Consider the following 25,716-nt stretch of genomic DNA (forward strand, 5'->3'; position numbering starts at 1 on the left):
TTGCATGTCTTCACAAAAAGTTCAAGAAATTAGTGAAGTGGTCAAGTCGTAGATTGTTGTTTACGCTTCAAAATAACGTTTTCGGCAGTGCCTCAATTTCACCAATATATAATATATTATAGAAACTATTATAATATACATATATAGTTTAAAATGTAATGTTTACTTCTTTATTGTTTTGTAATTTTGTATTTGGATCAAAATAATAAAAATCTTACCTCACAGTTAGTAATCTTCTTTCTTCTACAGTCACACATTCCCTCATATTTGTGTCCATCTTCTTAATGGAAGGAGTAAGCATCCTCAACAATTCCAGGTAAGAATCTTTGGACATTCTATAGAATGCTACAAACTTTTTGTCTGTTTGATTAAGTTGTTCTGCTGCTACGAACAGATTTGACTTGATATTTCTCTGTATATATGGATGACACCAATATTCCCTGCTCTAATGCTCTAATAGCCAATTAAGTCTTCTTCATCTGAACTACTACTTGACATTTTGCGAAAAACAGCTTTGTGGCTACAAATTTATAGAAAACTTTGCTCCGAATAATCCAGAATCAGTTGCAGTGCAGTTTTAATTTGATTGCAAACTGGTTGTGTGTGTGACTAGTATGCAACGAATTTGCAACTCGAGTTGCAAAACAGTTGCTCCGTGTGCGGAGCGGAGGGCCTTAGCAACACGATAGAAAATTTCTGTTTATAACAAAAATGTAACGTTCCAGTGTTCGGTGGGCATTTTATATAAACATGTTTTCCATCAATACCCCCAATACAATTTGTAAATCACCATCTCTCGTTAAATCCAGCTTCAGATTGCTTCCACATTGATTCTGTGGGTAATGGCATATATATTGGCTGTAGTGCTTTCCAAATTGCTTAACTTTCCTTTTCTACTATTACACCAACAGTTATGATTGTCCGATTGCTTTGTAGTAATCTCCTGTAGCAAACAAGCGTATTTTAACAGGTAATCAATGGAGCTCCATATGGAAGAATCTAAGCAATAATTATAACTATAAAAAGTACAAAAACTGTCTTTGGGCTGAAAAAGTTCCTGAAAAATACTCCCAGTCATTCTTTTGCAGGAATAACCTTCTTCCAATCGGTATCTTCTTCACATTTAATTAGATTATATAATTCGTTAAATTGAATCTCTTTATTGATATGGAAAAGTATATAAAAAAATCGTTCTTCATCTTTAAGCAATTCAGTAAAAAGAATATTAAATTATCCTTGTTCTCGCTTCGAGTCAATCAGATGCGCTCAGTACTTTCATTTTGCCAGAGACGCCTCTAGGCTCCACAAAAGTAAAGTTTAGTCTTATGAAGATGGACCGTCGAGCGACATGTTTAGAGTACAACGTTTGGGATAAAAATGGAACGCCTGAACACCTTCTGTCTATCAGTACCATTAAGATTAAAAATTGTGAAGATTATAAAGAATTGAGCTTTTCTAGTTTCTTTAGAAATTTCAACGTTACTTTGAAATCAAGATTTTTGTTACTTCAATAACAATTTATTTATAAATATTGAATATCTTTATAAATCTTGATATGTAGTATTATATTAATTCATAATTTTAATAATATAGTAATATTTTAATATTAGCTATGAGATATTTTGGATTTTATGTCTAGATTCGTTTTTAATATATTAATGTAATGTGTATTTTATTTTAAATTAATTTGCTTATAATTATGATTATATTTATATAAATATTTAGTTGTTTATTTAATTGTATTTTGAAATTATATTTTCACTGGTGTTTCAGTGAAATCATATTCGGTAGATTCATATGTCTACTAACGAAAATATAATTACCATACCAATACCATTGCGAAACGTGCATTTGTTGTTCAAGCCCAGACCTAACCTAAACCAATTTATCTTGTTTTTATTTACAAATTAAATAGCAGTGGCTCAGCATGAGACAAAAACTACGAAATTATATATACATATATACTAAGAAAAAATCTAGTCGATGAAGTATCACTATTGAAATTATCATTATTCAACATAATTATATACACATTAAATTATATAAAAGTTGTTTCACTTTAGTTAAACGCTAGTCACTCGAATTTCACAATCAATATACAAAAAAGGTTAGGCACTGACATGATAAACAAATGCGCAATTAAAGACTGCAACGATCCTTTTCTATGTTTTTAATTTAATGATAAGATGGTGTAATCAATGATCAGATTTAGGACCTTGTTAACAAATTCACATGGTAACGCCATAAATATTGGATCCCACTTAAAATTTTGCTATTTTACCAGTCATCAGTAGGGAAGGGTAACTGCCACTTTGTATTTTTAAAACCTTTTGCTTACATATAAATACATAAAGAAAATACAATTCTAGGTTATCTTACATCTTTAATGTACAAAAAAAAAACAATTACATAAACTAAACTAATATAATATAGTTAATATCTTATTCACCTTTAACATCAATACTAATTAAAACCAGCAAATAAATCGTTAAAATTATTCAGTTTGTTGAAGGCTGAACTGAAACAAACTGCCCTTCAACAACATGATCTTTCTTGGCTATTACAACATCAAATTCATTCTTGTTTATGAATTCAACAAATCCGTATCCACGACTCATTCCTGTTGATCGATCGAATACAACCTTGGCTCCGCTCACGTGACCGAACTGTGAAAAATATTCACTTAATTCTCGGTGGCTTATCGTCCATGGCAAGTTCGTAACGAACACCCTGTTCAATACCCTTGAAACGTATCCAGCCATTATTTATATATTTTATTAGTGATTGGTGATTTCCTTCTTGACGGCGATCCCTTCACTTCGCAACAAAAATGCAAGAGAACGACGACTTGGGTAGTTCAACGGCAACAAAACAAGGATTCCTATGAACAAACGTTAGATTAAGACTTTAGAATAGTGCATGAAAGCAATTGTTTAAATTTTTAAGCCTTATAACACATAATTGTTTAGTTTCAATTCCCCGAAAAGACTTTTAGTTCCATTCACAACAACTGTATACAGGAATTGAGGACGAAGCGTACAAGGCCAAAATGTAAGAGCTTTCAATAACTGAAAACCATGAGAAAATATTTTGAGGTTATGATGCACATAATTTGATATTTTCTACATGTAATTATATTGACGATTTTCTATGTGTATTTATATTTACGTTACACAATACGCTAGTCTAATAAACGTATAGTCATCGATTCAACAATAAAATTGTGGAGAGGTAACCTCAAAATTAGCCTATATTTATAGACGTCAAAATTATATGGTTTGTGAGAGTTGACTTTTAAGCTGACAAATATTAGCAAAATGAATTAACTAATTACCCAATTATTAGGTTTTAATGTATATTATTTATGAAATAAGTCATCATTTTAACCTCTGAAAAGAACGCCTCGACAGGTAAACCCGGCACTGGTACACTTTGACTTACGTTTGAGATTTGGTCTTGGCAATAAAATTCACGTGTATAAGGTAATACCGAACAACCTAAAATAAAAATATATTTAATCCTTCACTCTTTTAAACAAAAACTAATATTTTAAATAAAAATACATGTAAAAAATATGTAATGTAAATATGATTTAAATATAAATATTTTTTATTTTCAAATAATTAATAGGAATTGTATTAAACTGCCTTCTGATAGACCACATAAAAAAAATCACCGTAAAAACTACTACCATATTAGTGTCAACAACTAGCTATGTAATAAGTTAAAATTAATAAATTAATTTGGAATGCTATTATTTTCTCACTCATGCAAAAAGAGCGTTAAAAATAATGGAGACAATCAGTGACGACCCGTAAGAATTTGAAGCGGTAGGACTGCAGCAATAAAAATTTAAAGATTATAAAAAGTATCATTAATAAAATTAAAATATGTACAATATAAGATATTAAATTAGACAAAAATAATTTACTGACAAAGTTTCATACAAAAAAACATGTAAAACAGGAACGTTATTATTATTTCATTCTATACTGGATGTTTGCAGCCCCACAGCCCATATAGACGAACCGCCACTGGAGACAACCCATAAATATTGATTACCGGCCATTGTATTAAATTTCATTGGAACAAATACACTATAAAAAAAATCATAAATATATTTAAATAATTTTGGGGCACAGCCAAACACAAATATTTAATATCTTCGCAACTAATTCAACTTCAACGTGTTTCAAACATACTAACAGAAAATAATTTTTAGAAAATAGGCTAGCGATATGACACTAAAATTTGTTTTTTCACGTTATTAATGCTTTTAACAAATTTATTTATTGATATTTTGCAATGTTTGTAATGCATCTTTTTAAGGCAGTCGACTATGCAGCAAAAACAGACAAAAAACATTTAGTAACATATTTTTATTGTTCAGCAAATTACAACTTAAACCAATGTCTCAATGCCATCGTAGTGGTATATTTAAAAACGTCACAAACATTTTGCAACTACCCAGTGAAACTCATCTTATATTGAAATATATGAATTTTAAATTTAAATAAAAAGTGGTTTTAAATCACACCATGGTTTATTCAAAAAGATACAAAAGTTCATACAGTTTATTTTTCATTATCAGAATCACATGTATCCATACTTAAATCAATAAGCTGAGAGAGAGACAAAAGCGAATCTTCTAACGATGTATGATCATAGCGATCAATTAATTCAGATAAAAATCTAGGATAGTGTAAAATGCCAAATTGTAACGATTCTTCGGAACTATCATGTAATTTTTGCTTCAAAGATATTGACGATTCCGTTAAATCTATAAACGAAGTACTAAGCACATCTTCAAACTCATCAGAATCAAAACTATAATTATTACCATCAAATTTACTACGACCAGAATCTGCCGAATCGCTTGAAATATCCATGGTAATACTAGAAATATCTGATAGTTTTTCTTCTAATTTCAAGCTACGAGCTGGAGAATATATACAACTGTTAATATTGCAAGAGCCTAATAGTTTTTTGGGTAATAATACGTCTTTCTCGATAGGACGATTAAACAAAGATGTTTCCAATGATGATGATTGATTGATGTCATCCAAATCTATTTCTGATACATCGTCCAGTAGATGATGAGTCAACAGTGGTTGTCCTTTCGTAAATGTTGACGATTTACTTTTATCAGCAAAATAAATATCAGAAGTATGTGAATTATTTTCTGGTGTTCTATTCTTTGAAGATTTACTAAGAAGAGACAAATTGTTTGTTTCATCGAGAGTTATTGCAGAAATATCATCTAACAGTTTCTGCATTGTTCTTGTTCGTCCTTTGTTAGATGGCGTGGATTTACTCATATCAGCCAAAGAAATGTCGGATGTTTGTGAAATATTTTCTAGTGTACTGTGCCTTCTATCTTTTGAAGTTTTACTTTTTAGAGACAATTTGTTTGTTTCATCAAGAGTTATTTCAGAAATGTCATCTAATAGTGATTTCATTGTCACCGATCGTCCTTTGTTAGAATGCGTGGATTTACTCATATCAGCTAACGAAATGTCAGAAGTTTGTGAAAAATTTTCTGGTGTACTGTGCTTCATTCTCTTTGAAGATTTATTCAGGGTAGGTGATATGCTTCTTTCATCGAGATATATTTCAGAAATATCATCTAGCAGTTTTTTCATCGACCCTGATCGGCTTATGTTAGTTTGCGTTGATCTACTCATATCAGCGAAAGAAATGTCAGACGTTTGTGAAATATTTTCTTTTGTGCTGTGTTTTCTATCTTTTAATGATTCACTTGGAAAAGACAAATTGTTTGTTTTATCGAGAGTTATTGCAGAAATATCATCTAGTAGTTTTTGCATTATTATTGCTCTTTCATCGTTTGATGGCGTGGATTTACTCATATCAGTAAAAGAAATATCGGACGTTTGTGAAATATTTTCTTTTGTGCTGTGTTTTCTATCCTTTAACGATTCACTTGGAAAAGACAAATTGTTTGTTTCATCGACAGTTATTGCAAAAATATCATCTAGTAGTTTTTGCATTGTCCTTGCACTTCCATCGGTAGATGGCGTGGATTTACTCATATTAACAAAAGAAATATCAGAAGTTTGTGATATATTTTCTGGTGTGTTATGTTTTCTATCCATTAAAGATACATTAAGTAGAGACAAATTGTCTGTTTCATCGAGAATTATTGTAGATATATCATCTAGTAGTTTTTGCATTGTCCTCGATTGTCTTTTGTTAGATTGCCTGGATTTGCTCATATCAACTAATGAAATGTCAGAAGTTTGTGAAATATTTTCTTTTGTGCTGTGTTTTATATCTTCTGAAGATTTAATAAGTGAAGGTGATTCGTTGCTTTCATCAAAATATATTGCAGAAATATCATCTAGTAGCTTTTTCATGGACCTCGATCGTTCTTTGTTAGATTGCGTTGATTTACTCATATCAGTGAAAGAAATGTTTGACGTTTGTGAAATATTTTCTTTTGTACTGTGTTTTCTATCCTTTAAAGGTTCAGTTGCAAGAGACAAATTGTTTGTTTCATCGAGAGTTATTTCAGAAATATCATCTAGATGCTTTTTTGTTGCCCTCGATCGATCTTTGTTAGATTGCGTGGATTTACTCATATCAGTTAACGAAATTTCAGAAGTTTGTGAAATATTTTCTGGTGTACTGTGCTTCATTATCTTCGAAGATTCATTTAGTGGCAGCGATTCGTTACTTTCATCGAAATATATAGCAGAAATATCATCTAGTAGCTTTTTAATTGACCTTGATTTACTCATATCAGCGAAAGAAATTTCAGAAGTTTGTGAAATATTTTCATTTGTGCTGTGTTTTCTATTCTTTAAAGATTCACTTGAAAGAGACAAATTGTTCGTTTCATCGAGAGCTATTGCAGAAATATCATCTAGTAGTTTTTGCAGTGTCCTTGATCTTTCATTGTTGGATGGCGTGGATTTACTCATGTTAGCAAAAGAAATGTCGGAAGTTTGTGATATATTTTCTGGTGTGCTGTGTTTTCTATCCATTGAAGATTTATTTAATAGAGACAAATTGTTTGTTTCATCGAGAGTTATTGCAGAAATATCATCTAGCAGCTTTTTCATTGTCCTCGATCGTTCTTTGTTAGATTGCCTAGATTTACTCATATCAGCTAACGAAATGTCAGAAGTTTGTGAAATATTTTCTTTTGTGTTGTGTTTTATATCCTCTGAAGATTTAATAAGTAAAGGCGATTCGATGCTTTGATTAAAATATATTGCAGAAATATCATCTAGTAGCTTTTTCATTGACCTCGATCGTTCTTTGTTGGATTGCGTTGATTTACTCATATCAGCGAAAGAAATTTCAGAAGTTTGTGAAATATTTTCTTTTGTGCTGTGTTTTCTATTCTTTAAAGATTCACTTGAAAGAGACAAATTGTTCGTTTCATCGAGAGCTATTGCAGAAATATCATCTAGTAGTTTTTGCAGTGCCCTTGATCTTTCATTGTTGGATGACGTGGATTTACTCATGTTAGCAAAAGAAATGTCAGAAGTTTGTGATGTATTTTCTGGTGTGCTGTGTTTTCTATCCATTGAAGATTTATTTAATAGAGACAAATTGTTTGTTTCATCGAGAGTTATTGCAGAAATATCATCTAGCAGCTTTTTCATTGTCCTCGATCGTTCTTTGTTAGATTGCCTGGATTTACTCATATCAGCTAACGAAATGTCAGAAGTTTGTGAAATATTTTCTTTTGTGTTGTGTTTTATATTCTCTGAAGACTTAATAAGTGAAGGCGATTCGATGCTTTCATCAAAATATATTGCAGAAATATCATCTAGTAGCTTTTTCATTGACCTCGATCGTTCTTTGTTGTATTGCGTTGATTTACTCATATCAGCGAAAGAAAATTCAGAAGTTTGTGAAATATTTTCTTTTGTGCTGTGTTTTCTATTCTTTAAAGATTCACCTAAAAGAGACAAATTATTCGTTTCATCGAGAGCTATTGCAGAAATATCATCTAGTAGTTTTTGCAGTGTCCTTGATCTTTCATTGTTGGATGGCGTGGATTTACTCATGTTAGCAAAAGAAATGTCAGAAGTTTGTGAAATATTTTCTTTTGTCTTGTGTTTTATATCCTTTGAAGAGTTACTTAGTATAGATGAATTGTTTGTTTCATCGAGCGTTATTGCAGAAATTTCATCAATAAGCTTCTTTATTACCTTCGATCGATCTTTGTTATATTGCGTGGATTTACTCATATCAGTTAACGAAATTTCAGAAGTTTGTGAAATATGTTCTGGTGTACTGTGCTTCATTCTCTTTGAGGATTCATTCAATGAAGGCAATATGCTACTTTCATTGAGATATATTTCAGAAATATCATCTAGCAGCTTTTTCATTGTCCTCGATCGTCCTTTGTTAGATTGCCTGGATTTACTCATTTCAGCTAACGAAATATCAGAAGTTTGTGAAATATTTTCTTTTGTTCTGTGTTTTATATCTTCTGAAGATTTAATAAGTGAAGGCGATTCGATGCTTTTATCAAAATATATTGCAGAAATATCATCTAGTAGCTTTTTCATTGACCTCGATCGTTCTTTGTTGGATTGCGTTGACTTACTCATATCAGCGAAAGAAATTTCAGAAGTTTGTGAAATATTTTCTTTTGTGCTGTGTTTTCTATTCTTTAAAGATTCACTTGAAAGAGACAAATTGTTCGTTTTATCGAGAGTTATTGCAGAAATATCATCTAATAGTTTTTGCAGTATCCTTGAACTTTCATTGTTGGATGGCGTGGATTTACTCATGTTAGCAAAAGAAATGTCGGAAGTTTGTGATATATTTTCTGGTGTGCTGTATTTTCTATCCATTGAAGATTTATTTATTAGAGACAAATTGTTTGTTTTATCGAGAGTTATTGCAGAAATATCATCTAGCAGCAATTTCATTGTCCTCGAACGTCCTTTGTTAGATTGCCTGGATTTACTCATATCAGCCAACGAAATGTCGGAAGTTTGTGAAATATTTTCTTTTGTGCTGTGTTTTATATCCTCTGAAGATTTAATAAGTGAAGGCGATTCGTTGCTTTCATCAAAATATATTGCAGAAATATCATCTAGTAGTTTTTTCATTGACCTCGATCGTCCTTTGTTAGATTGCCTGGATTTACTCATATCAGCTAACGAAATGTCTGAAGTTTGTGAAATATTTTTTTTTGTGCTGTGTTTTATATCCTCTGAAGATATAATAATTGAAGGCGATTCGTTGCTTTCATCAAAATATATTGCAGAAATATCATCTAGTAGCGTTTTCATTGACCTCGATCGTTCTTTGTTAGATTGCGTTGATTTACTCATATCAGCGAAAGAAATATCAGACGTTTGTGAAATATTTTCTGTTGCGCTGGGTTTTCTATCCTTTGAAGATTCGCTTAGTTGAGATGAATAGTTTGTTCCATCGAGAGTTATTGCAGAAATATCATCTAGCAGCTTTTTCATTGTCCTCGATGGTCCATTGTTAGATTGCGTGGATTTACTCATATCAGCTAACGAAATGTTAGAAGTTTGTGAAATATTTTCTTTTGTGCTGTGTTTTCTAACCTTTAAAGGTTCACTTGAAAGAGACAAATTGTGTGTATCATCGAGAGTTATTGCAGAAATATCATCTAGGTGCTTCTTTGTTGCCCTCGATCGATCTTTGTTAGATTGCGTGGATTTATTATTATCAGTTAACGAAATTTCAGAAGTTTGTGAAATATTTTCTGGTGTACTATGCTTCATTATCTTTGAAGATTCATTCAGTGGCAGAGATTCGTTACTTTCATCGAAATATATTGCAGATATATCATCTAGTAGCTTTTTCATTGACCTCGATCGTTTTATGTTAGATTGTGTTGATTTACTCATATCAGCGAAAGAAATTTCAGAAGTTTGTGAAATATTTTCTGGTGTACTGTGCTTCATTATCTTTGCAGATTCGTTCAGTGAGAGCGATCTGTTACTTTCATCGAGATTTATTTCAGAAATATCATCTAGCAGTTTTTTCATCGACCTTGATCGTCCAGTGTTGGATTGCTTGGATTTACTCATATCAGCGAAGGAAACATTTTCTTTTGTGCTATGTTTTCTTTCCTTTGAAGATTCATTTAGTACAGATGAATTGCTTGTTTCATCGAGAGTTATTGCAGAAATAGCATCTAATAGTTGCTGCATTATCGTTGGTCTTGCTTTATTAGATGACATGGATTTGCTCATATCAGTAAAAGAAATGTCAGAAGTTTGTGAAATATTCTTTGCTGTTTTATTCTTTGAACATTTACTTGATAGAGACAAATTGCTTGTTTCATCAAGAGTTATTGCAGAAATTTCATCTAGAAGCTTCTTTATTGCCCTCGATCGATCTTTGTTAGATTGCGTAGATTTACTCATATCAGTTAATGAAATGTCAGAAGTTTGTGAAATATTTTCTGGTGTACTGTGCTTCATTCTCTTTGAGGATTCATTCAGTGAAGGCAATATGCTACTTTCATCGAGATATATTTCAGAAATATCATCTAGCAGCTTTTTCATCGACCTTGATCGGTCTACGTTAGATTGCGTGGATGTATTCATATCAGCAAAAGAAATATCAGATGTTTTCGATATATTTTCTGGTGTTTTATTCCTTGAAGATTTGCTTGAAAGAGATAAATTGTTTGTTTCGTCGAGAGTTATTGCAGAAATGTCATCTAGCAGTTTCTGCATTGTTCTTGATTGTGCTTTGTTAGATGACGTGGATTTACTCATATCAGCAAAATGTATGTCAGAAGTTTGTGAAATGTTTTCTGGTGTACTGTGCTTCATTTCCTTTAATGAATCATTAAATGAAGTCAATTTGTAGGTTTTGTCTAACTTTTTTTGTAATATTTTATCTAGAAGTTTATGTATCAACTTTGATTTGGAAATATTTAGGCGTCCGGTCTGCTTCGTATCAGTATTATCCAATACCGACCCACTTGTAGAATTTTGTACTTCTTTATCTTCTAATAATTGCTTCTTTAATGATGATTTATTTATATCAAATGACGATGTTTTGCTTGCATCGGAAATTGGTGTTAGAGGTATTTCAGAAACTTGTGAAATTTTCGTGTATGTTCCCTTTTCAAAAAACAAATAATTAACTTTTTTGATTCCTCTATTGCTTGATTTTAGACTAATCTGTAATTGTTTTTGAATTGGTACTACCGGTAGTATTATCAAATTATTTTTTAATTTTAAATCGGGAAATTCTTTTAATAATTCCATTATATAGCGATAGTTTGTCGTCTCATTAGGCTGCATTATATTCGACCTTCCTCTGATGGATGACGATGCTTTACTTAAATCCAGAAGTGATACGTCAGTAATTTGAGAAATGTTTCCTAGTTTACTGTGATTGATTATTTTTGAAGTATTATTTAGTTCTGAAGAATCATTACTTTTGTTTAGTTCTATTTGAGAAATGTCGTCTAATAGTTGTTGCGTTGTATTCGACTCTCCTTCGCTAGATGATGATGTTTTACTCAAATCTACAAGAGATATATCAGTAATTTGCGAAATATTTTCCGGTATACTGTGTTTTATTTTCTTTAAGAAATTATTTTGTGAACGTGAAATATAGCTTTTATCTAATTCTATATTTGAAATATTGTCTAATAGTTTATGCATATTCTTCGGCTTGCCTTTGTTCGAGGAAGACGATTTACTAGAATTTACAAGCGATATTTGAGTAATTTGAGATATGTTTTCTGGTATACTTTCATCAATTGTGCTTGTAGATTTATCTAATGATATGTCAGATATTTTTGAAATTTTACTTTGACCTTCAAATGTTTTTTCTTCATAGAACAAAAATTTCACTTTTTTATTACCCCCATTGCTAGATATTTTACTAATTTTTATTTCTTTTGGAGCTGGCATAGGTAGAATAAGCTTATTTTCTTCAACTTTCAAATCAGGAAATTCTTTCTCCAACTCCAATAAATAATTGGATTTTGTAGTTGTATTTACGCTTTTATTTGCATGTTGCTTAGATTTATTATCTGAACTAGGAGCGACCGAAACATTCGTTTGTGGATCGTAAAAATCTAGATCTATATTTATTTCAACAGAATTTATATTTGTTGATTCATTACGATTTGATTCTTCAGGGTAGAGTTCAATCGTTTGGTTTACATCAATGTCGTTAATTGTTTCATTATTTTTTGTCGTTTTTGTTGGTGTTGACATTTTTTTTTGAACAGCACGTAAGAAATTTTAAAAGTATTGCATTTAGCTATCAGCTTTTTTAGAATATCCTTTTTTGTGAACAGTCTACAAAAACAATAATTATGCAATGTATAGTTTCATTATAAAATTTAAAAAAAAGATGTAAAATATATACATATATAAAAAATATATAATAAAACCTTTTAGTGCTAATTGTAAATTAATAAAAAAGTTTTAACAAAAAGTATCATATAATTATTTACCTTAATAATTTGATAAACAGTTTTTCAGAATTTGCGATGATTGCGAAATCATTTATTTACATAATTTAATACTTATTAATAAAATTAATCAAAACCCGATGCAAAGAAACGTAATTTTTTCAAACTGAAATTATGTGTTTTTTTATATTTATTATTAACAAACGACTGTTGTTTATATTTATAGTTTTTCAAATGTTACCAAATTATTACATATTTGTATACTTTTTATAATACATATTTAGTTAGCTATAAGCACATTGATTAATCAATGTGTTTATTTGTAGACTATATAATCACAGTATTTTTTTTACAATATGGCATAATATAAAAAATACCATTTTATTAAAAAAATATAATTTTTAACTTAATTTTGGAATTAAAAAATAGAATAATAAAATTATTTGTTAAAGGGTCTGCATACCGGTTTGAAGATACGTAAGAATACTATTAATAATTATATATTAAAAATTTCAACATTTACTTTACACTTGATTACTCAAATTTATATACAATGATATGTATTCCTGTACAAGTTGCTGTTTCTCTTTCGTGCAATATATGCTAAAATAATTATGTATTGAGCTTATCTTTGAATGACGTCGAGTAGGTAGTAAAAGTATGAGTTGAATCAAAAGCCGGACATCATCAAGTATGTCAAAATACAAAGTTTTAAATGATAAATCTTAAAACGTAAATGATAAGTATGTTTTTTATCCGCGCCGCGATTCTGAACGAGCAATAAGTACAACATTTTAGTCTTCAATACTTTGACCAATGCTGATAATTCTGGGAGATACTAAAAATAATACTTTTGTCTAATACAATAATACAATAGTTTTAGATTTGATGTATTAGACAACATTTATCTTTTTTCAGACTTGTGGGATTCGTTTGCGGTGGCGTAAATCTTGCAACAGTGGTTAGACTCAGGAATATACAAGTCTTCGGAGAGATATATTCTGTATATTGTGTCACCATCGGGATAAGTATGCTGCCCAGCCATTGTCATACTAAAATAACATTTTTAAAAGGACTTTTATTATTTCATAATCAGCCACTTAATATTACTAATTTTAAACATATGTTTTCCGGCATTCTTTTTATGAAACACAGAAAGAACTAAGCTAACGTTTTACTATTTTTAATCGCCTTTTTGCCTATGCCAACAAAACGTCCTTTTGTATACGTGTTTATTTGTAATAAGGACAGAATTTTACAATTTATTATGGTTGGTATGCAACCCCTTAATAGATAACATTTCATTTAAAATCTTGACCGAATTAATTGAAAGCTTATTTAAAATATATATTCTTAACGGCATTAAAGTGATAAATAAAATGAATATTTTGCGATCATTGGTTTGGGTTGACATTTTCTTATTTTAATTTGAAGTCCTATGTTCCAAGACACAGAAGAGCTTTTATTAGTTTTAGAAGACACTTAATCAAGTATTAACCCAGCTATATTATGATTATTTAAATTAAAAATGAAAAGAAGAAGTGCGTCTCGTTAAACGCACAAATAGCGAGCGTTCATTTATTGTTAATCGATGTAGCGACCGTGCGCGCGTTTGCGAACGCGCTCGCCGTGTGTTATTTATTAGCGTTGGTCGCGTTGCGCTATGGCCGGCGCTCGCGTCGCTGTGATGTAGGGCTCCGGAGCCGCCGCTAGCCGCCCCGCCATGGAGGCCGACGGGGAAGCGCCCCGGGGCGGGGTGGCGTTGCGCAGGGCGTGCCGCGACGCCCCCAAGGCCCCTACGCCGGCGCCCTCGCCCCGCACCGCCCAACTCAAACAGGTGGGCCCCCATGATATTTTTCATCCGCCATTTTTTTATATTTTATTCATACGCCCCCACCACTTTTTTGAACGGTTCATTTTTATTTGAGGTTACGATGTTATTGTTTGACTTTTTTTCCATGTTTGTTTATTAAATTAATGTTTAGATAAGACGTGCGCTTTTTGCGATGGCGCATTTAATAGTAGCCCGTGTTTATGAATATCACTATGTGCTTGTAATTCGACTATTTTTATGTTATATTCGGTATCGTTTAACGATTGCGCAATATTTGATTCATCATTTTGTATATAAAAATCGATTCTGATTAGGTTGCAAGCAATTCTGTAAATCGTATTGTGTAATAGTGCTTTCACATCTACTATGTCTGTATCTGTACATAGTCCTCTTGTAAATACCTTCGACTTTCATACTTCATTGCTTCCCAAGATGTGAATGAAAATATTTATTGTATATATTGTGTATTTTTTTTATATAAATTTATCAAAATATAGTGGATTTATTATATTTTTTTTCAATTCTTGCCAATATATTATACATTCCATGATTTATTTATTGTACATCTTCCGTCGCAACATGACAAGCGTTAACCCAATGCGTTACAACGTAGTAAAAATAATCAACAACTATTAAGTAAGTAGCGAGGCACCAGGCAAATCAGACTATAAATCCATGACATCTATTTTATTAATTATAAATTATTGTTGCGCCTAGCTCGATTTTATTTTAATTATTCATCCGATTGACCGGAACCATAACATGTCACCAACTCTGATCTTCCAGTCGCAATAATAATCCATGTCTTTCAGGCATTAATTACAGTGCTAGTTAAGACCACTACATTTTGCTTCCATCTGGTTAGCTTTTCAATAACACTTTGCATTCAGTACTGATTTTGTAATAGAGAGGTAGCCAACTCAGGAAAAAATAAATATGAGAATTTTTTATCAATAAATAAAATTATATGTATTGAATGAATATATTAATGAACATAATATAAAGAAATCTGTAAAATGAAGTATACTTTTAGTTTTCAGCGTTGTTAATAAGTACACAAATAAAACAAAGGCCGGTTTCACATGTGCCGGATGGATTCACCCGGCGCCGGCCCGACGCTGCCCATACAACACCACCCCCAAGTACACGTCGCCATCCCGGAGCCGGGCAAATTCATCCGGCACATGTGAAACCGGCCAAAGTGTCTTTAAAATATAATATTAAAGCACACAAATAAATATATTTATTGTATTTGTTTTGTGTTCAACCTTTTTTGCGGTATCGATGTACATGTACGGTGGTCGAACTTTCACTGTTTTAGATACCCCAAAGAGTTATATATTTACATATATATCTGAAGAAATAAATAAATCATATTTATATAATATTTTTTAATCTGATTTAATATGAATGATGTATTTCTATAGAAAATCATAGTTAATTAAAGAGTACAAAAAAATTAACATAAAAATATTGAGAGCCTCTGCATTAAAAAAACGAATAATGTATAAAATAAATTAACGAAACTTAATGTTAGATAAGTGTTTAAATAAACTATTTAAACATACTAATACAAAAAAGTAATAAAATAATTCAAAGCAATAAAACGTTGAGAATTACTGATTTTTATATAATTTACTACAAGTGCAATATAAAATAATAATAAATAAATAACAGAAATAATTATGGAAAAATACGTGATATTTACTCACCTTCAGGCGTATACTAACAAATTAACAAATGTGTATAAATTAACTCGCTATTCAAAGGGTTAATACTACGGATGTAGTCCGAGCTAATTCGCACTTGTTACAACAACAACAAAAATAGTTTATTTTTGTCCTCCAATTACACTTTTGTCAGAACGTACAATACAATTTTTGCGTTTTTATCGTTTAATTTAATAATTTGATGAAATTTCTAATACATTTGTTGATGTTGAATAACATCTTCCAAAAAACGTCTTCTATTTTGTATTTCACAAATAATTGTTTTGCTCATCTTATCTTTATTATTCATTGCTCGTAATAATAAATTATAAGAATTTATCGTACTTGCTTCTAACTCCCAAAAAAATTTTTTGTGTAAGCCTTTGCAGTTCGTGCAGTTATTTTTATATTAGCGCTTTACCAACGAGTCGAGTAATATCTATCCGCCTTGTCTGCTGCTGGTAATCCACGGGACGAGTAGTTACTACCTTTTACGACTTCTGATGTTTAATGATGGGTTTGGTAGTATCTACCCACAAAAACTAAAGCGTTTTGTGCTGCCATCTATGAATCAATGTTTTTACTGACATAGCACTGTCGGATGATCATTGATTCTAGTCTATGGAACATTCGCTTCGAAAAGAAAATATTAATTTAATATATGATGTCTGAAAACATCTAGATTCCATATTTAAATCAAATCTGCAAGAATTTTACAAAAGAGGTATCGAAAAATTATCAAAATTGTGACAAAATATCATAAATAACAATGAAAATTATCTTAGGGATAAATACTGTATATTTTTTTCTCACTTAAAATACTTTGTTTTTACTTTATCTAATACAGGGGTTGCTAACCCAAATGATTTTGCTGGCCGCTTTGGAAATGCAACATAACTCCGCGGGCCACATATAAAATTGTATATCCCCATATTAGATTTAGATACATTATGGACAGTTTTTTGAAGTGAAAAATTGAAACATAATGAGTTATTATTATTGTGTTTACTATTATTCTTACATGTAAACATAGATAATATAATAATAATGATACTACCTACATGTACATTGTAAAGAATCTCGCGGGCCGGAAAAATGTATAAAGCGGGCCGCGGGCTGGCTACCCCTGATCTAATATATACAATTTTTTTTATACTATAAATTATTGATATTTCGCAACAATTCGTAATATATACGTGTTTATTCTCGCCGTAGTCTCCAAGTTGTCTCTGAAGATCAGGTTGAACTCTTGGATTCCAAATTGCTTTCAAGCTGAACCATGTGTGGCGTGAAGTGGAAAACTTTCTCGGTTTTCTGGGAGCCGTAGCTCCAGTTAGTGCGAGTTCAGCTGAGCTCTTGTGCTCCAAGTCGAAAGCAAAGTGATAAATGTGTCAAGTTCTGACTTGTGGAACTTCCTGATAAAAACTGAGTTTAGTCCGCTGTGCTTCAAGAATATAAACTTTCTGGATTAGGGTTGGAAACAGAATATTTGTTATTCAAATTTCCTTTTTGTAATGGCTACTGTTTAAATGGCGAAGTTCATAATTGCAAGTATTTCTAATCCGACAAAAAAATTGTTCTTCGAATTAGCAAGTTATTGCAACAAATTTAGTCTCATACTTAGGAGGTAGTTACCTAATTTTCATGTATTTCTCAGAAAACTACAAAAAAATATATTGATCTGCGATATTTATCCATCAGATATGTTTTGTAGCCAACATTGCTACCTCAAATTATTCGTGAAGTGTTTGTCAATATCACCCATAATCGTTGCAACGAAATTAATCATGAAAGACTTGATAAAAGGATCTCATCTACTTAATCGATTTGTGTCCACTGGATTTTTTATTGCCGATATAATTAAACTATATTTCATATCCAAGCTGACTTTCATTTAATGGTATCTATTAACAGTCCCAAAACACTTGCATTAAAACTATGAACCTTACTTAAACAAAGGCAAGGGTACCAAATAATTCCGCCGAACAACTACACCAAAAGGTAGTGCCAAACAAATACTGCACACTTTTTTCCATCGATGCTAAAATCATTATTTCTTGATTTATACAAAAGATTATACATAATGGTATTTTCGTATTGGGTGTTTTTCCCATTTCTATGACCAATTTTTTCTGTACAGTTAGCTCTGTCCAGAACATTATCACTTAATAAATATTTGTATTTATATGACGCACTATCATTATCGTTTATAATATACAATATTCCAGTTTATCGAAGTGGTACGATTTGTTTTAAGTTATTATTTCCTTGTCACTATTATTTAAATTGATGGCTTTTCGTTTTAGATTTAGACCGACATGTCCAATTTCGTCATCACTTTCTTCACTAGAATATTGCCATGATACTGTTTTTCAGAATAAAATTAAAAAATTAGTATCTGATATCAACACAAATTAAAACGCATATGTGACTTTCAAAATAGTTGCATAATTAGTACACATACTAAACCGTTTAGAAATCAGTACATAAAAGTCAAGTCAAAAATACAATTCCGGTAAAAATACTCAACCTAAGATGAATTATAAATATATAAAATAATTATTCCATAAAACGAATTGTTAGTGCATTACTATTGGACTGTGAGCATTGGTCAGAACAGTGAACACCTTATGAATAACTCTGTAACGAATCCTTTTACGAAGAAAAAATATGTAGATTTTACCTTGTATAAATGCACAACCAATTTATTTCATAGAACAAAGTTTTTATTTTAATGCACATATCTCTCAAAATAATTCCCTGTTAAATAAAAACAAGGCATATGTGGGTTCATATTTCTGTACTGAAAAAATTCACTTTATCGCTGCTTTGCTTCAGGTGAAAAGAGTATGTTTTTATGAAACATGGTTCTTAGAACTTTATCTACATCATTGCAAAATATACACCGGATATCACATACATAAAAGGGTCTCTATATTTCATAAACTTAAAAGGTGCTCTTAAGGCACCATCTGAGCTGTAACAACCCAAGATACATCAGAAGCACATTAACAGCGCAAAGAAATAACCCAGATATAACCATTAAAAATTATTTACTTCTGAAACACATAAAATATACATTGAAATATCACCCTCATTTTCACCCATATCATATCAACTGCAATTTTCTTTTTAGCAACTTAATATTTATATCATCTGTACATAGTTTTATGAATATTTAATGTATTTGACTGAATATACTGACATAAAATCAACATTCTTTAAAAATTAGAAGACAATAAATACAAATGTTTTGATATGGATTAAATGATTCTGTAAATTTAAGATAAAGGTGATTGACTTTGAATAACTGATTCTCGGGTATTTACTCTGCATTGTTGCAGAAAAGCACCATTTTTAAAATCACCTGGAATTGATTTATCGCTATTGTATATGAATGTTCTAGGATGCCACATATAAAAACAGTTCAGTAATAAGCAAGCAAATATAATTTGTGGTTATCAAAATCCATCCTCATTGCCTGTTTGATAATTTTCTTTTAGAAATTTATACTGCTTATTTTTTTCAGTAACTATGATAAATTATGTCTTCTATCTATGTATTGCTTGAAAAAAAAATTTATTCCAGTTACAATTTTACACCAGAATTGTTAGTATCGAAAGAATATATATTTGGACTGAAGTCATCTTCCAACTATGTAAATTCTCAAGCAAAATTGTGCTGAGTAATAGATCATTTTCATGATGATAATATATGTATTCGAAAATTAAAATGAAATCATCACGAAAATGTCTACCGTTCAAAATAACTTTCCTCCTAACTGACATGTAAAACCTGCACTCCCATTGTAAATTATCTATCAATATAATATCATTACAAATTATCAGTATTAGCGCAAAAAAAAAACAATTTAAGTCATAAGATAGTTAAGTTAAACAAATATTAATTTATGGAACCAACAACATATAAATGAAATTCGAGGAAATCATGTAATTTTTTCAAATTACATGTCAACAAATATCAACAAAATAATTTTCAACGAATTTCTTTAATGGTAAATGGTGTAATACTTTTAACACAAAGGGATCTTTTGAGTTTTTTCAAGGAGTATTTTAAGACATTATTTTCACTTCAAATTACACTCAATGACCCAAATTTTACCAACATTATTATTCCAATGGACGAGCAAAAAGTTAATATAAAAATATTGTTTCAATTTTGTTTATTATTGATGAAATATGCTATTATTTTATGTATCTTCTTTATTTTATATTTTCAACTCTTAAGCATTACTAATATATTTCAGGTGGCTACCATATTGCGGAAGAAAGAGTCGCTTCGCAGTACTGATGAAATCGCTCTGTTGTCTAATATGAAAGATATCGTCAAAGAGGTTAAGTTTCGCATTCGCCGTCGGCAAGAAATGATAGATCGCAACAAAGAAGTAGAAGACGATCAATTAGTACTTAGGAGCAAATGTAAAAAGTTAGCTAGCGCGTTGAAAAAAGCAAAGCATTTAGTGGTAAGTGAATAAATTAAGTAGGTAACTTGATTGATATGTATATTTTTATGTCAGTGTGCAATTTTTTTATGATTAGGTTTATACGGGTGCCGGTATTAGTACGGCGGCTGATATTCCAGATTATAGAGGACCAAATGGGATATGGACCCTGTTACAACAAGGAAAGCAAATAGGGTGGGTTTAATATTGTACAATGAATTACTAGTGAATAGAACAAATATAGGGTGCGGCAGAGGAGTTAGATTTCAAAAGCGAAAAGTTATAAAATGGACTCATATATAAACATATAGAATATGTTATTTCTTCTTCTTTATCAGCACTACAGCCTATTGTGTTTAATTATTTTCTCGCTGTATCACACGTACATCATCACACCCAGCATTCTTATAATATGTTACTTAGCGCTTTGAATATGCAGCTCGAGGAATACTATACTTCTTTCACTCTTTCGAGTTTGATATTGGCCTAGTGGTTTCTTTTTTAATGCATATCCCTCTAAAGTTCTTTCTCTAGTTTTCATTTAAAACTTAAAAAAATAGCGATCAATGAACAACCAAATAAACCAGTGACCTAGTTCTTATCTGAGTTCTCTGCCAAACCAAAAATTAAGAATTAATGTAAGGTAATTTTAAATTATTTATTTTTTGTAGAAAACATGACTTAACACAGGCTGATCCTACTTTGACACACATGGCTTTATGGAAATTGTATAGGCAACGTTATTTAAAATTTGTTGTGTCACAAAACTGTGATGGATTACATCTCCGTTCTGGTTTACCAAGAAGAGCACTATCAGAGGTAAATTACTAATAACCTTCTTAACCTAATTGAAACCATGTGAAGTACTCTTAAATACATTTTGTAATATTTATAATTCATTTCAGGTTCACGGGAATATGTATATAGAAATATGTAAAAATTGTAAACCTAATATCCAATATTGGAGGCTCTTTGATACTACGGAGAAAACTGCTAGGTATTTTCATAAGACTGGTCGGATATGTCATGTTTGTGGTGGTTCATTAGAGGTAAGAAATAAATCACTGTAATTTGAAATTAATTTTTATATCATTTTTTATATTATTTTGAATATTTTCCAGGATTCAATTGTACATTTTGGCGAACGTGGAGTTGCACAGTGGCCCTTGAACTGGACAGGAGCTTTGCACCACGCCGAAAAAGCTGATGTGATATTATGCCTTGGATCAAGTTTGAAAGTATTGAAAAAGTACCCCTGGCTCTGGGCCATGGATAGACCCATCAAAAAGCGTCCGGCCGTGTTCATCGTAAACTTACAGTGGACTCCTAAAGACGATATAGCTATGTTGAAAATTAATGGCCGCTGCGACAATGTGATGAAGTTAGTGATGGAGTATTTGGGTTTGGAAACGCCCAAATACAACAGGCTCAAAGATCCAATATTTGCTCACACTAGCTACCTGACGCCCAAAGAGTTGCACACTACCACTCAACCTATGTTGATTAAGTTTAAACCCAGTGAAGCGCATTTATGTAAGGAATCGGACTCGAAAATGGAAGTAGACGATCCCGATGATGATTGTCCGCTGAATATTCTTAAGATGAAGATGGTCGTCGGGGTAGCTAAACCCGAAGACCTCAGCCTTGAAAGAAACGATAGTAGTGAAACGATTCTAGTTAATAATTCTAAATCCCTAGTTAAAGTATGCGATAATATTAATTGCGATATGGTCCCAGACGGGTATTGTACTGCAAATTTTAATTTGGCATCGTTGGACAATTACGAAGAAATATCAGTTTCTTGTGAGCGTAGTTCGACGAATAAGCTAAATAGTAACAGTGAATCAATAGTTAGGTCAGAGATGAGTTATCAAGATGATTTAAGCGATTCAAAAGCTCAATTGTTTGAGTTTAATTCTGAAGACTTGGACAGGGTAGATTTAGAAATGAAAACGTTCAATGGCAATATTTGCAATGTTAGTATTTTACTTATAAATAACACCAAATTAAAGATGAATAGTGTTGAGCAGACCGAAGATTTTATGAAAACTTTACCATTAAATGCAAACGGCTATAATAGATCGAAAGTTAAGAATAACTTGCTCGATAGTGACTGCAAATTAAATTCTGAGATATACACTTCAATTAAATCTGTAAATAAAAGTAAAGATTTTCATAACTTGCTTCAGAAAAATACGAAAAACAGTATTCATTCTAAGTCGATTGAAGATATTAAACCTGTCAATTATTGTCTAGATCCTCCGTTATTACCAATTTCGTTCCTAAAGCAAAACAATAACATATTCAATCCTAATTTGACTAATAGGATTTTTTTAAAACCGCACACAGTACCTCAAAAGAAGGGCAATATAAATTTAAGGAGTTTACCGATAGATTTAAGCAAATCTAGAAACTTCAACGAAGACAGAGAATCAGCGTTGAACAATTCTAAGTTGTATGAATTCAATAAAAACTGGGAAATGAAGTTTCACAATTTAAAAAATTTAATTTCGTCCAAAAACAATCCGATTGACTTCTTCGAAAAGCAGTGTGAGTCATTCGCTAAAGTGATAATACAGAACACACTCTTGGTGAACCATAAAGAACTACAGTATGCATACTCTGGCCTTCATAGCATCATAAATCCTATTCCGTTCAACATGGATTATGACTTCAAAAGCGTTTTCAACTCGTTGAACTTTATTCGTTTCGCTCAGAAGCTTCTATGCCAAGATAAGAACTCGACGAAGGTCGCAAAGATGAATAGCACAAACATGACGTATAAAAAAGAAACGAAAAAGAGAAAGTTGCGATTGTCGAAAAGGTTGCGCTTGCGGAAAAAGAAAGAACCACAGTGCAAGTTTTGCTATGAACATTATAGGTTTTATATGTGCGGCTATTACGAAGCTTTCAATTCAGAGAAGAGATTCGAGAAGTGGCGGAATGGCAAGCTGATCATGTGCGAGTGCTGTGACACAGACACGTCTTCGGAAAGCGACGAAGAGTCAGGCAACAGCGACGAGGAAGTCGCCGATAAGGAGTCTAACGCTGACAAAAGCAGCGTTGATCTCAAGAGCAGTGTTCAAATTAGCGTTAACAATGATAAGAGTAGTGCCGAAAATGAAAGTTCAACACAAGCGGGCTGGTTCGGTAAAGGTTTTCGAAAGAACCGTAAACGGAAAAGATAGGGTTTTTAAATGTAAAATTGTTTCTCAACCGTTTTATGGACCAAAGTTATTTTTGAGTACAGTCATCTTTAATGTATCAGTTCAGCTCTATCGGTAAAGTTTAATTTATGATCAAACATTTTATTATGATGAGTCAAATGGAAACTTTAAATATTTAATGAGGCTAATTCGTTCACGGTTACTTGGCAATTTTCCTTCACGATGCTTTTAACCGTTGCTATAGATTAATCTCACTACTTGTTGTGTCTGATCTAGTCGAGAACTTTCTAGTCCACTTGTATACTTGCTAGAGTGACAGACGTGCATCGCCATACTGAACTTCAGTTCGTCGATAAATTTCAATGGGTTTAACCTCTTCAATAATCAAAAAACGAATGACAGTTCTGCCTCACTTTGATGCGTATGGTTAAATAGCTGATTTATAATGCCACCTGTCGGTCACTCTTCATACTATACATAACATACTGTCAAGTTATAGAATAATAGAGCAATGTTTTGAATTATTGTTTCAGTTTTTCATTTGCCTCATCTTGGTATATTTAATTATTATTGACACACTCATAATAAAATTATGATAAATATATCTGAAAGTTAATCTCTTATACTGATAATTGACTGTTTAAGCTTTATGGACCACAATACCGTTCGTTCAGTTAAGGTATTGATTGCTTTTAATCATCTTGTCATTCCGTGGATTGCGTTATGGTCTGTATGTTGTTGTAAACGATTGAAGGATCTTTGAGTTTGCTGTATCGTATCTCTTAATAAGATTGACTGTATATTTTTAATTGTACATTAAATGTATAGCGAATAGTATTACTTACGTACATACATAATGCGGTTGTTTGTACATATAAATACTATTATTATTGTATAAGTTTTAAAAATGGTAGCTTAACATATGACGATGTTTGCGTAATTTATTGTACTTGATAATGGTTCATGTAGTATTAATAGTACGATTGGTATTGATCGCGTTTTCAGCTGTTTGACTTATTGAAAAGGGGAAGAAAAATAATAAAGATCGTTATAGTTGCCAAAGTAAAGGTATATTTTTTATACTATTTATACTAATGTTAACGTATGTAATAGTATATATGTAATTAACAAAAAATCGATTTTGAAGCATGATTTTTTAAAAATGTTTCCGTTATTTTGACAACTTGTATTCTCTACTTATTGAATTGCTTTATTTTGCTTTATTTGTTTTATTAAATAGCATGTATAATTTTTTTAACATAACGACTATTGGTTAGTATCGAACTGATACTAAATAATTTTGATATACATGATTAAAATGTGCCTTATTTTTTTATTTTTCAGTCAAATATGCTTATTTAATTTACGTTTACGTCATGAGATTTAAAAGTAGTTTCAGTTTTATAAGGCTTTAAGTATCTATACTAAACGATATTATTATGTTCGTAGTGCAGAACAAACTAGATGAAATATTGATTTGCTCTTCCGGTTGAAATTTTTCAGTAATTATGATATATTATTTATTGCAAATATTAATTTTGTATATGTTTGAAACGTCCATATTAATATTACTGAAAAATTCTAATCTAAAAGTCAAATGTATGTACCTATGTTAAAGTTAATATATTTTTTTCTATCACCGTTTACAGAATCCAAATTTTTAATTAATCAATTTTAAAAGTCTGATGTTTATTTTAGAGATTGTATTTATTATTTATTATAAAGTAATGAAAATTCATTATGCATTTGTGTAATTGCGCGACTAGCCAATATGTTGAGTTTCTTCTGTGATATTTTAGTGTAATAATATTTTCTTATCATAAATTTTAATTTAATAAATCACTAAGCAGAGCCGATTTGGAAACTAAAAATGGGTTCCTTCTCGACTCTGTAACTATCAACAAAAATATGTTTACGCCTATATCGAATAAGTCATCATTGGTGTGAACGTATTTTTGTAACCGATAGTACAAAATTTTTTTTTGACATTATTTATTATTATTTAAGCCTTATGACATGTAATAGAAACGAATTGTATATAATTTTTTTAATATAATAATTATATTATTACCAAATATTTATAAAAAGTATTTATTTTTTTTAATATGCCGACGAATCTTTGTCATCCAAATTTG

The 25,716-nt window shown here is 31.1% G+C and overlaps 2 protein-coding genes across 2 annotated transcripts; one reads left to right on the top strand and one right to left on the bottom strand.

Moving 5' to 3' along the window:
• Positions 1-2,366: 2,366 nt before the first annotated feature.
• Positions 2,367-3,453, bottom strand: LOC148227645 (SRA stem-loop-interacting RNA-binding protein, mitochondrial-like). Its single transcript, XM_088201528.1, has 2 exons — positions 3,388-3,453; positions 2,367-2,881 (listed from the first exon to the last, which is right to left on the bottom strand). The coding sequence occupies exon 2, from the start codon at positions 2,760-2,762 to the stop codon at positions 2,499-2,501; it is 264 nt and encodes an 87-aa protein (XP_088057654.1). The 5' UTR covers positions 2,763-2,881; positions 3,388-3,453; the 3' UTR covers positions 2,367-2,498.
• A 10,576-nt stretch (positions 3,454-14,029) lies between these two features.
• On the top strand, positions 14,030-24,605 carry Sirt7 (sirtuin 7). The gene is made up of 6 exons (XM_088202023.1): positions 14,030-14,246; positions 20,220-20,435; positions 20,512-20,609; positions 21,086-21,233; positions 21,320-21,463; positions 21,536-24,605. Exons 1-6 carry the CDS (start codon positions 14,133-14,135, stop codon positions 23,600-23,602), a joined length of 2,787 nt encoding a protein of 928 aa, XP_088058149.1. The 5' UTR covers positions 14,030-14,132; the 3' UTR covers positions 23,603-24,605.
• Positions 24,606-25,716: the final 1,111 nt, after the last annotated feature.

This window comes from Plectrocnemia conspersa, unplaced genomic scaffold, assembly GCF_051122295.1.
Source record: "Plectrocnemia conspersa isolate PC_06_02 unplaced genomic scaffold, ASM5112229v1 ptg000013l, whole genome shotgun sequence".
Lineage (NCBI taxonomy): Eukaryota > Metazoa > Arthropoda > Insecta > Trichoptera > Polycentropodidae > Plectrocnemia > Plectrocnemia conspersa.